This window comes from Tupaia chinensis, unplaced genomic scaffold (assembly GCF_000334495.1).
Source record: "Tupaia chinensis unplaced genomic scaffold, TupChi_1.0 Scaffold000054_1, whole genome shotgun sequence".
Lineage (NCBI taxonomy): Eukaryota > Metazoa > Chordata > Mammalia > Scandentia > Tupaiidae > Tupaia > Tupaia belangeri.
The window spans coordinates 9,240,375-9,251,666 of record NW_006159512.1 but is presented as its reverse complement, the minus strand read 5'-3'; the positions used below and the strand labels follow the sequence as shown (position 1 = coordinate 9,251,666).

Below are 11,292 nucleotides of genomic sequence, written 5' to 3'. Positions count from 1 at the left end.
CTCCATTCTCCCTGCCACTGCCTACATAGTCAGGGCTACTTAGCATGTACCCACAGAGGGGTCTCAGCCCCCACACCCGTCCTGCCGGGGGCGCAGGCTGGGGTACTGTTCTGTGCCCGCGGGTAGATCCAGGCTTCATCATTCTACGTTTCACAAAGGCTGAAATATGAGCGTTCAAAACGTTCTCCCCCCACCCCAACAATGCTTTCCATTGAACACTTCGGCATCAAAATCTTCTGATTTTTAAAGGCAAATTTTAAAACAAAAATAGTACAAATACAAATTACCTTAATCTTTTCCAAGAAGAATGATCTAAACAGATAAAGAGAAATTGGTAAGGGACGTAGAAGCCAGACACTGCCTTTCTGATTCAGCGTTTCATCCTTAAAGCTTTTTAAAGAGCTGTGACATCAGAATGATTCATTTCTGTGAGGCGTCAGCCCCAAATTCCCCTTCCTGTGTTTAAAATAAACTGCTGCGCAGAGGTTCTTGCATGGCCGCCGGGATGCTAACCCGACGGTCACCGGCATGGTCGCACCCCAGTTTCTCTGGGCATTGCACAGTAGCAGAGCATGGACCTCTGTTAAGGGACCGGGCAGAGCTCCAGAACAGATGACTTCAAGCCCAGGAGCTAGGGATTTCCTTGACCAGGGAAGCGTGATCATTCAACCAAAATCCTAAATGAAAATTGGGTCCCCCTAACCCTACTTATTTGTCATGAAACATTGAGATCATTTTTCCATTTAAAGCAGGACTTTTTAGATGCTTAGCTAATGTGTATTTTCTTTAACCATGACTATTTATTTCGGGGTTCCCTTTTCCTCTGGGCTTTCTAAAACGATATCTCATAACTTTCTCCCTTCGGGCTGATCAGGAGGGATTTGGCCTTAGCTTGCCAATGAAAGGCTCTCCTTTCCAGTCGCTGATGCTGTTGTAAACATGGCCTCTCACCACAGCCTCGATCGTCCTCAATGTTATGACCCCAGCTTTTAGTCCCTTCCCCCAGGTCAGGTCTCCAGTGGCCCCTTCACTGGTTGGCCCACGGAGGGTTTCACTCCACCTTACAAATGAACTTGCAGGGTTCTTACATACTCAGACTGAAGGAAAAACAATAAAGCTTAGTGACACAGAATGGGACGAACCTTAACTTTAGCTGCTTGAACATATTTAGAATTGAGCACGAGGTGACTGAAGGCCGACCCCTCTGTGGGAACCATGGCCAAGAGTAACCCACGAGCACAGAAGGCAGAGCACTGACAGTGATGAGCGAGTGTAGACAGGGTGTGTATTTTACCAGTGTTCATGTCGGGAGGCCCAGTGCTTTTGTCGTTGTTAGTTTCAGGGTTTTCTCTACAATGGAAACCTGGCCTCAGAAGAGAAGGCTCACACCACCATGGATGTGTGAGCGTTTCCTGGGGCATTCACTCCGCATTCGGGGCGCGGAGCAGAACACGGTCATAATACACAGGCTGAGCCCTGTGACTAGCCTGCCCCCATAGGATCCTGCTCTCTGGAAGGCAAAGGAACACACTCTGTGGTTTAGGATCTGGCAGTTCAGATACCGCCAGGCACCCTCTCCACAGCATGTACACCGTGCCTTCTTCATGGAAATGGCACTATTTTTCTTAAGCAAAAATTGCTCCCCCTTCACTTCTCTGAAGCCGTCTCCACCCCACCTCCCATCCCTTCTGTCTCTCTCTTCCCTGGAGCAGAAACTAGAGAAAGGTGACCAAGAGGCTCCAGGGGACGAGGGGGTCCAGGCTAATGAAATGAAGTCCTCGAAGCTCCATTGAAACAGCCAGTTAGAGCACAGGCCTCCGCCCCCAGACTCCTTATTCTCCAGAAGAGAAGAAGCATGTTCTCTATGGCCGCCAGGTTTACCAGGCTGGGCATGTCACTTTACACTTTGTTGGGAAGTCTGAGGGGGCAGCAGATCTCCTACGACCTGCTTCGTGGCGAGGAGATGGCAGGTCGGGGTTGCACAAACTTGACCAGCTCATGCCAGGCCCAGTCCCAGGCCCACCCCGGGCCACAGAGCTGAGGGGCCCTCTGCAAGGGGCCTGGGGGACTCCAGCGCGGGGAGGGGTCTTCCTGCCTTTTCTAGGCTCCTTGTGGCTCTGCCTTCTTCCTGGAAATCTGTAACTTGTCAATGGCTTTGATTGTGCCTCTGAGATCGTGGCATCGTGGTGTTTTTGTGGCAGCATGAGGTGGTTACAGTTCACCAGGAAGCGGTGCGGACAGACACGAGGTCCTCTGTGTGTGTGTTTTGTCATTTAAAAAGGAAATCAATAAAATCCAGGGGCAACTAGGAAAGACTGCTAAGGATGGACCTCCCTCCCCTCCCGGTGTGTTTGTAAACATGGCGATTACCAGAGCGCCTCGCGGGTTCCTAACCTGGACCACAACAGACTGGAAAAACTTTGTTGTGTGTGTGTGTGTGTGTGTGTGTGTTTTGAAGTAAACATGGTGCAGTCATAAAATTGATATGCGAGACCTAAAACCAATCGGATGGCTGAATCTCTTACCTCAAAAGACACAGCAGTGTCGCTGGTGGGGACCCGCGCGGCTATGACAAAGGAGAGCCAGGCCTTGTGAGAGGAACCGCGAGGACAGACCTTAGTGGACATAGTAAAGCCAGTACACGACGTTGAAAAGGGAGAAGGTGATGGGGAAGAACATTCGCGACCACTTGTCTATGGAGTTGACGTCTGTCAAGTCGGGGATCTTGACCTTGAGCTGCGAGGCCCGCCGGCGGATGCGGCCCTTGCCCGGTGCCCCGTGGCGGTCCAGGCCTCGCCCGTAGGCCTCGCGGCTGCTCAGGGGCCGGCGGTACTGGATGCTGGCGCTGTCATACGAGTACATGGTGGCCTTGGGGTCGCTCGTGCCCGTCAGCACGTCCGAGCCGCTCGTCTCGTTCCGGATTTCCAGCGTGCTCAGGAGGATGTTGCCGTGCGCGTCCACCTGGCGGCGGGAAGGACAGGTCAGACGCCGGCTGTCACCAGCTCGCCAGCGAGGACACGGCCCCTCGGCGCCCAGTGCCTGGGGACACCGCCCGGGCCCTGAAACAGCTCTGGTGCCCCAGGGCCACCGCCTGCCCCGTGGACACGCTCCCTGTGTCTGCCCTCCGCTCGGCCGTTGGCAGAAGTGCCTTGTACCAGGCCAGGTAGGAGTGCACACGTGTACGACGGGGTCTGGAAAGGTCACGGGAAGTACTGGCTGCGATAAAGCTCTGCCCAGTTGCCAACATTTATGCACCAGGGGCCGGTAGGCAGCTTGGTGGTTGGGGCGCTGGACTCCCACATGGCCAACGGCTGTTCGAATCCTGGACCTGGTAGCTTGCTTTCTCACTTTCCCTCTCTCTGTCTCTCTCTGGAGAGCACACATGCAGCATTTAAATAATAATAATAATAATAGTAAATAAAATGAAATAAATAACGATTAATTTTTTGGCATCAGTTTAGACAATTCATCAATGCTGTCTTCCAATGACTTTCTGAAGACCCCTCATGCGTATACACATACATTATATAATATGTAAGTGCACGCGTGTGGTTTATATGTGACGATTCTTCTTGTTCCAAAAGGGGCACGTGAGAAGCAACAGTTAAAGCTGGAAATGAGTGAAAGAAAAACTCCATCGTCTTACCCCAGGGGGCAGTGATTGACACCTGGCTGACCTCTCGGTCTTTTCCGTTCACACCTGCTTACACACATGGGCTCCTCCCACATATGTGCAGCCCCTCCGCCCCCCACTACAGCCGAGCGTCGGCCACGTTAACAGAGACTCATCCGTGACATAACGTGTTACCATGTAGCTAAACCATAATCGAATCAACCCATTGTTAGAGGGCGAGGCGTACTGTGCTTTCGCGGTGTTTGCAACAGGGTTTGAGGAAAGAACCTCTTTTTGCTAAACCTCATTATATATCCGTAATTATTTCCACAGGCTGAATTGCCGGATGTGGGATTCATAGGGTGAAGGACGTGCCCGGCTCTCCTTTGACTTCCGTTCCTCTGCTTTGCTCACTGCCGTTCCCTGCAGAGTTTGGGAACCTCTGTGTCACCCCAACACGTGCCTTTGGATCCCCAGAAATGTGAGCACATGTTAGTCTCCGAGGTGGCCTTGTTTTGGTTTCAGCAGATACCCCACAGATGGGTGATCCTGGAGGGCAGGGCTCCTACAGGGTGGCTGAGGTACTCGGGAGGGCAGTGCGGGCAGCTGGGTCTGCAGCCTGCCAGCGGCCTGGTTCCCCGCCAGTAGGTGTTTGAAAAGAGGGCAAGTGAGAAATCACCCCCTGGGGAGATGGCCACGCCCCAGTCCCTTCTCCCTTCTCTTCCTGGGATTTTGGAAATGCACACACATGTGCTGGGTGTGGTTTTCAGGGCACCTGGTCGGCTATGTGGGTGTCCAGCACCTTAACCACTACGCCAGCTGCTGGCCCTGGAAGTGTTTTTGCATGAGATTAATCTTAGTAGTCAGAAGCATAAGGTGAAGCAGGGAGGAGACCGAGTCTGGTGAAGGAGAACCAGAAGGGCATCGGAGGAGGTCAAGACGGAGAATGGAGAGGACAGAGGACGGGCCGGCAGGGCCATTCCATTTCCAGCTTGTAAATAAGCCCACCAACACTGTGGAACAGCTAACAGACTGGTTCAAGTTTTCTCAACTGGGGGACGAGCAGATAGCGTAATGGCCATGTCACTGGACTCCCATGTAGTCGACTGTGGTTTGAGTCCCAGACCCGGTGGCTTAAACTTACGCCGGACACGTGTGCATGTGTGCCCAGGATCCCGAGAGGAGAATGGAGGAGAAGGGATTGCGGTGTGGCCATCCCCCTGGGGGATGATTTCCTGCTTTCTGTCTCTCTGTCTCTGTCTCTCTGGCAAGTCGCACATGCCCTATAGCAAAAAACCTCTCCAAAAAAAAAAAAGTTTTCTCAGATGGTAAATTCCAGCTCGGAGATTAGAACCCATGTCTATCTGATTCGAAGTTCATTTGCTTTCTACTGACAAAGGGCTTCTTCACAGACCCAGCCTTTGCCAAAGGGAGGAAAGGGTGAGAAAGGCAGACTCGTGAGGGTGAACAGGCAGTGGGAGATGGGCGGGGACAGGAGGCTGCGTGCTGCAGTGGGACTGCGAGGGCGGGTCTGCGAGGTGGAGCACGCCTGTGTGATGGCACTGAGGGAGAACGTGCCAGCGCTTGTTGGAGGCTCGGGCTGGGTAAGGCAGGGTCCTTGGAGGAGACGAGTGGGTGCAGCCTCCGGCCTGTACTGTCAGGGGTACGTCCTTGGTGCTGAAAGCCGTGCATGAAGGTGCAGGTGCACCTTGTGGAGGGTGGCAGGGCTTGAGAGACAGGCGCCAAGTGCTGGATTCATTAAAGCAGGACAGATAAGCTAGAGACCAGCCACCTTCGCTAGGTGCTGTGCAACTGTCCAGAGAACCAGTAATGCACAGTTTTACCCGCAAGAGACAATTACCTCCTTAAAAATGTAAGACTTGGGCCAGCAGGTGGCAAGGTGGTTAAGGTGCTGGACTCCCACATGACCAATCATGGTTCGAGTTCCAGACTTGGTGGCTTCAAAATCATGCTGGAAGTGTGTGCATGCATGCCTAAAGTCTCAAGAGGAGACTGGAAGACAAGGGACTGCTGTGTGGTCATCCACCCTAGGGGGTGATTTCTCACTTTCCAGCTCTGTTTCTCTCTCTCTAGCAAAAACCTAAACAAATAAACAAACAAACAAAACAAAACAAAAAACAAATAAACAAGACTTAAGCATGATATTGGGAATGACAATGAAGAGTTTTTAAGCAGTTGCTTAAAAACATAAAAATTATAGGGACCAGCAGTTGGCATAATGGCTATGTCGCTGAACTCCCATGTAGCCAACCACGGTTCGAGTCCCGGACTTGGTGGCTTAAACTCATGCCAGGTGCGTGTGTGTGCGTGCCCACGATCCTGAGAGAAGACTGGGGGAGAAGGTATTGTGGTGTGGCCATCCACCTGGGGGGGTGATTTCTTGCTTTCTGTCTCTTTTTCTCTCTGTCTTTCTGTCTTTCCGCCGAGCGCATGCACCCTATAGCAAAAAAAAAAAAAAAAAAAAAAGAAAACAAAAAAAACCCCCCAAAAAACCCAAAACAAACAAACAAAAAAACACCTCTCCAAAAACATAGAAATGATATATTCTAGGTCATGATTCAGTGTTTGTAACAATGAGAAATCACTGAGTCCGTGGCAGGCTTCGTGAAGGAGCTGGTCTTGTGTCTTAGAGGAAGGAGAGGACGGGATGAGGGCTGGGAACTGTTGCAGGCTGTGTTCTCAGTCTGGTTTTCCCTCTCCTCGTGATGGAGCATGCCTGAGCACACGTGGAGTGTGTGTGGGGGGGGCAACCTCAGAGTCCGTCATGCAGCGGCCCGGTCCTCCTGTCCTCCAGCTCTTTGGGTCTGGTCAGGCTGACTGGGCCGAGGACTCGCATTGAGTCTCCCCATGGAATCTGCCAGAGCTGGCCCCTGGCAGTGTTTTCAGCTGTTGGGAAGCAACTGTGGATGAGTGTGGGTTTCGGCTGCTCACGTACGGGTAGGAAGTTTTCAGTAGGAATCGCAGGGTTTGTTTCCAGTCTCTGACAGTCTCTGACTACAGGGAACGTTCCAGGTAGAGGATGCAGCATCCCACTGGACCGTCCGATCTGCGCCGTGTGCGTCTTCAAGTTCCATTACGAGGTCTAGCTAGGCAGACAAGCTGCTCGAACTTAGAATCGGCTGCCGAAGCACACAGACGCTCCTCATGGAACAGAAGTCAGGGCAACATGGCATATTTCATTACGATATTTTGATTATTTTGGGTGCAGATTCAAATGTACCTGAAAATTACAAGAGACTAGATTTATTAGTTTATGCAAATCCTTTAAAATATTCTCTGTCATTGAGCTAGAAATCAGAGCTTTAAGTGGTTTAACCTAGGAAATAATGAACCCAGGTCGGCATTTACTCGTGAAAGCCAATTTCGTTACTGTATAGTTAGATCCAGACTGTTGTGTTATTTATTTTATTTTTTTTTAGAAAACTTAAGAAGTAGGCATATCTAACTCTTGCCTACCCCGGGTACCTGCCTCGCGCACTCTACTTACGTTAAAAGTTGGTGTTACGGGGAGCAGCTGGGCTGGAGGATAAAGCCCTGGACTCCCACATGGCCTACCGTGGGTGCAGTGCCAGACCTCGCAGCTTGAAAATCACTCTGGACATGTGTGTGTGCATGCCCAGATCCCAGGAGGAGAATGGAGGAGAAGGGGTTGTGGGTGGCCATCCCTGTGAGGGGTGATGTCTCACTTTCTCTCTCACTACTTCTGTCTCTCTTCAGCGAGTGCACACATTATGAAAAAAATTTTCTTTTAAATGTTGGGGACTAGCAGGTGGTTTAGTGGTTAAGGTGCTGGACTCCCATATGGCTGACTGCATGTTTTGAGTCCTAGGCCCAGCTGCTTAAAAATCATGTGGGGATGGGGGGGCAGCAGGTGGTGTAGTGGTTAAGGCTCTGGACTCCTACATGGCTGACTGTGGTTCGAGTCCTAGATCCAGCAGCTTGAAACTCATGCTGGGTGTGTGTGAGCTCTAAGTCCCAAGAGGAAATTGGAGAAGAAGGGACTGAAGAGCAGCCATTGCCCCTGGGAAGTGATTTCTCACTTTCTTTCTCTCTGTCTCTATTTCTCCAGCTAGTGCATGCACCCTGTAGCAAAAATTTCTCTTAAGAAAAAAAAAAATCGTACTGGATGTGTATGCATGCATGCCCAAAATCCCAGGAGGAGAATGGAGGAGAGGGTATCGTGGCATGGCCATCCCCCGGGGAGGGGGGTCGGGGGTGACTTCTTGCTTTCCTTCTCTCTGTGTCTGTCCGTCTCTTTCTCTCTGGGGAGTGCACACACACTATGGCAAAAAAAAAAATCTGTAAAAAAAAAATGGTGTTATGGACTGTGTGTGCATGTGTGTGCGTGTGCGTGTGTGTGCTTTAAGGTCCACTCACGTACTTCTCATGAGACGGAGATTTCGCCCTCCCTGCACAGCTGCCAGGTAGAGTGTGTATTTGGGCTGTACATTGTCAACACCTGCAAGTTCCGGCTGGCTCTGCCCCTCCCTGGGCCCTGGAGAAAGGGGACATTGCCCCGACTCAGCCACAGGAGAACATCTAATCTACCTTTACACCCAGAGCCGCACAGCTTTCGGGGAACAGTCTACACGGGAAAGTGGCCACTGCTCTTCACACGTCCAGAGGAAGCCAGAACTCATGCTGTCCACTGCGCCCGCCTCCTCAGTGGTCACACGCCGCCTGGTTGCTAGGGAAACTGGGCGTGGTCTGGGCGTGGAGGGCCTTTAAACTGGAGGCAGAGGGAAGTGGGGCAAATGGAAGCACAGTGGGGCTGCAGGGCAGCGCAGGTGCAGACAAACGGGTTCTCTAAAGCATTTGCCGATGTTGAAATAACTGGCCAGGGGGTCCCGCTGCTCAGGTTATTCAAGAGAGAGAATTTCCTCTCCAGCTCCCAGGAGAGAAGTGAGGGAGGAACACTTCCAGCTTCTTCTTTTTCAAGAAATAATAATTGTTTAATTTTATTTGTTGTTATTATTTAATTTGCTATAGGGCATGTGCACTCACCAGAGAGAGACAGAGTGTGAGAGTGAGAGAGAGAGGGGAAGTGAGAAAGCAAGCTGCCAGGTCCAGGACTCGAACCGCATTCAGCCACGTGAGAGTCCAGCTCCTTAACCCCTGCACCACTTGCCAGCCACTGCCAGCTTCTTTCCTCTTTCTTCCCTCTCCGCTCCCTGCTCCTGTCTGATGGGTACATTTGGGAGAAGGAAGCAGACGAGTCTGGCTCTGTGCCTTCTGGATATTTCTGTCTCTGATCTGCTTTAGAGAAGGCACGGCCAGTGAGGGGTCTGTGTGGTGATCTGCTCTCCCTGGGGGGAAGGCCCGCGTCACTCCTGGCTCCGGGACGGGAGGCTGGTCTGTCTCACGTCGGAGAGCGACCGCATGACACGGACCACCCGGCCTTCACACCGGGACTGACTCTTACTTTGTCCAGGTTTAGCGTCTCCTTGACCCCGAGTGTGGAGAAAATGGACACAATTATTACGACGGCTTCCAGAGGGCCAGTAGTAAGCCCTCTCTCTTTTCCTGTGGAGACACGACAGAGGGCAAGTCTTAGCTGAGAGATTCAGGGGAGCAGAGAGGGTGGCTGAGGGGGTGCTGGCCAACGTGCCCCGCATCCCAGCCCTTACCCGTGGACGTGAGAGCTGCAGAGGGAACCTCAGCTGGAACCCGGTGACCACCTACATGCTCACAGCTCACGCCGTCGCTCAGCACGCAGCACCGGCTCAGGGAGTGGGTGCTACGTATCAGGCACCGTTCTAGACGCCGGCGAGGGACTCGGGCCTTCCAGAGTCAGGAGGAGTCCGTGTCCTCAGCTTCGGAGAGTCCAAGATCTCAAAGACTGAAGCTCCTCAATGTTCTAGTCTCCCGTTCAAGCAGTGGGACCTTTCTGTCCCCGGTCGGTTCTAAATGCTTTCAAACACAGGTTAGTGCTTCTCCCCACACAGCCATGAGGGGCCTTCGCGTCGGCTGAGGGTCCTTTCATCTTCATCCCAGAAGGCCATGAGGCCTGGCATGGAGGCTTGCAGACCGCAGGAGAACGCAGAGGGCTGGGCCTGAAGGAGAGCCTGGACTTGCAGGCCGTGAGGCCCCGCGGCGGGGAGGGACAGTGGAGCTCTGGCTGGCAAACACGCTCCTTTCTCCCGAGGTGGTGCCCGCAGACCACAGCATCTCGTGTTCAAATTCCAGCTCTGACAGCGCGGCTCCGGGGGACAGTGGTGGACGGGACGGACCGGTTCTTGGACCGCTGGCGTTTACATTGATGAGGAGGAAAACAGCCAAGCCCTTCCCTTCTCCCGAAATAGTCGATAAAAAATAAAACCAGGTGCCAGATGAGGAACACCAAGCATCTGTGTGCATTTAGAAAATACACCAACACACCACCTCGGTGATTTTTGGTGTTTTTCCTTCACATTACTCTCATTTCTTTATGCCATACTCATGTGCATATTTCATGATGATGAGTGAAGATTAAGGTAACTCATGCATCCTTATTTTCTCTGTACCCTACTAGAGAACACTACACAACGACCCCATGAATGTTTAAAGGCATCTCGATCTCAAAATGTTCAGAGCAGAACCTTTTTTTTTTGCCATAGGGTGCATGTGCTCACCAGAGAGAGAGACAGAGACAGTGAGAGAGAAAGTGAAAAATTAACCCCCCAGGGGGGTTGGCCATGCTATAATCTTGTCTCCTCCAGTCTCCTCTTGGGATTTTGGGCACACCCACATACCTGCCCAGTGTGTTTTAAAAGCCACTGAGTCCAGCACTCGAACCACGGTTGGCCACGTGGGAGTCCAGCACCTTTACCACTATACCACCTGCTGGTCCCCAGAGCAGAACTCTTTATTATTATTATTATATTATTATTTATTATATATTTTTAATTTGACCAGAGAGATAGAGAGGGAAATTGAGAAAGCAAGCCACTAAGTTCAGGACTTGAACTGCTGTTGGTCATGTGGGAGTCCAGCACTTTAACCACCATGCCACCTGCCGGCCCCCCCCAGAGCAGAACTCTTCATCTTCCCTTTCCACTTCTAGCTTGTTCCTCCCCTGAGTGTCCCTCCAGAATGCTGCTTCAGGGTGGTGGGGACCTTGCCTCACTGACCGAGCTGAGAAGAACATTGGCATACAGGAGCGACCCATGGCAACCTGGGACAGATGGAGAAAGGCATGGGGGGGGGCTTCACGTGTCACCGTGGCGAGGCTATGGGGGCCTCACTCGTCAAACACAAGTCAACGCTCGTCTGACGGTATTCTGTAGATGTGTAGATCTGTAGATTGAAACCTACAACCAGTTACTGTAAGTAAGAGGGGTTACCAGTGGACCTCTTCTATCGGCTGAAGCTTTCAGAACAAACACTGACAGTTCTTGAAGAAAAAGAAATTCTGCTTTAAGACTATAAGAGAAATTCTGCTGGAGTTCCCAGCGTGACCTGCAGATCTGGTCAACAAGCAGCCCCAGGACTCATCTGAGTTTCCGGCTGGTAACCCGCGTTCTGACTCTGGACTTACCAACCCCACAATCGCGTGAGCCAACTCCTAAAAATAAACCTTTTCTTCCTTCCTTCCTTCCTTCCTTCCTTCCTTCCTTCCTTCCTTCCTTCCTTCCTTCCTTCCTTCCTTCCTTTCTCTTTCTCTCTCTCTCTCTCTCTTT

At 51.7% G+C, this 11,292-nt stretch overlaps 1 protein-coding gene across 1 annotated transcript in view; it reads right to left on the bottom strand.

The window, feature by feature from the left end:
* Window positions 1-454: 454 nt before the first annotated feature.
* GABRB1 (gamma-aminobutyric acid type A receptor subunit beta1) overlaps window positions 455-11,292 on the bottom strand; it is a 353,552-nt gene continuing 342,714 nt past the window's right edge. The window contains exon 9 of the mRNA XM_027775586.1: window positions 455-2,961. Within this exon, the coding sequence (XP_027631387.1) occupies window positions 2,617-2,961 (345 nt within the window). The 3' untranslated portion in view covers window positions 455-2,616. The remainder of the gene's footprint in view (window positions 2,962-11,292) is intronic.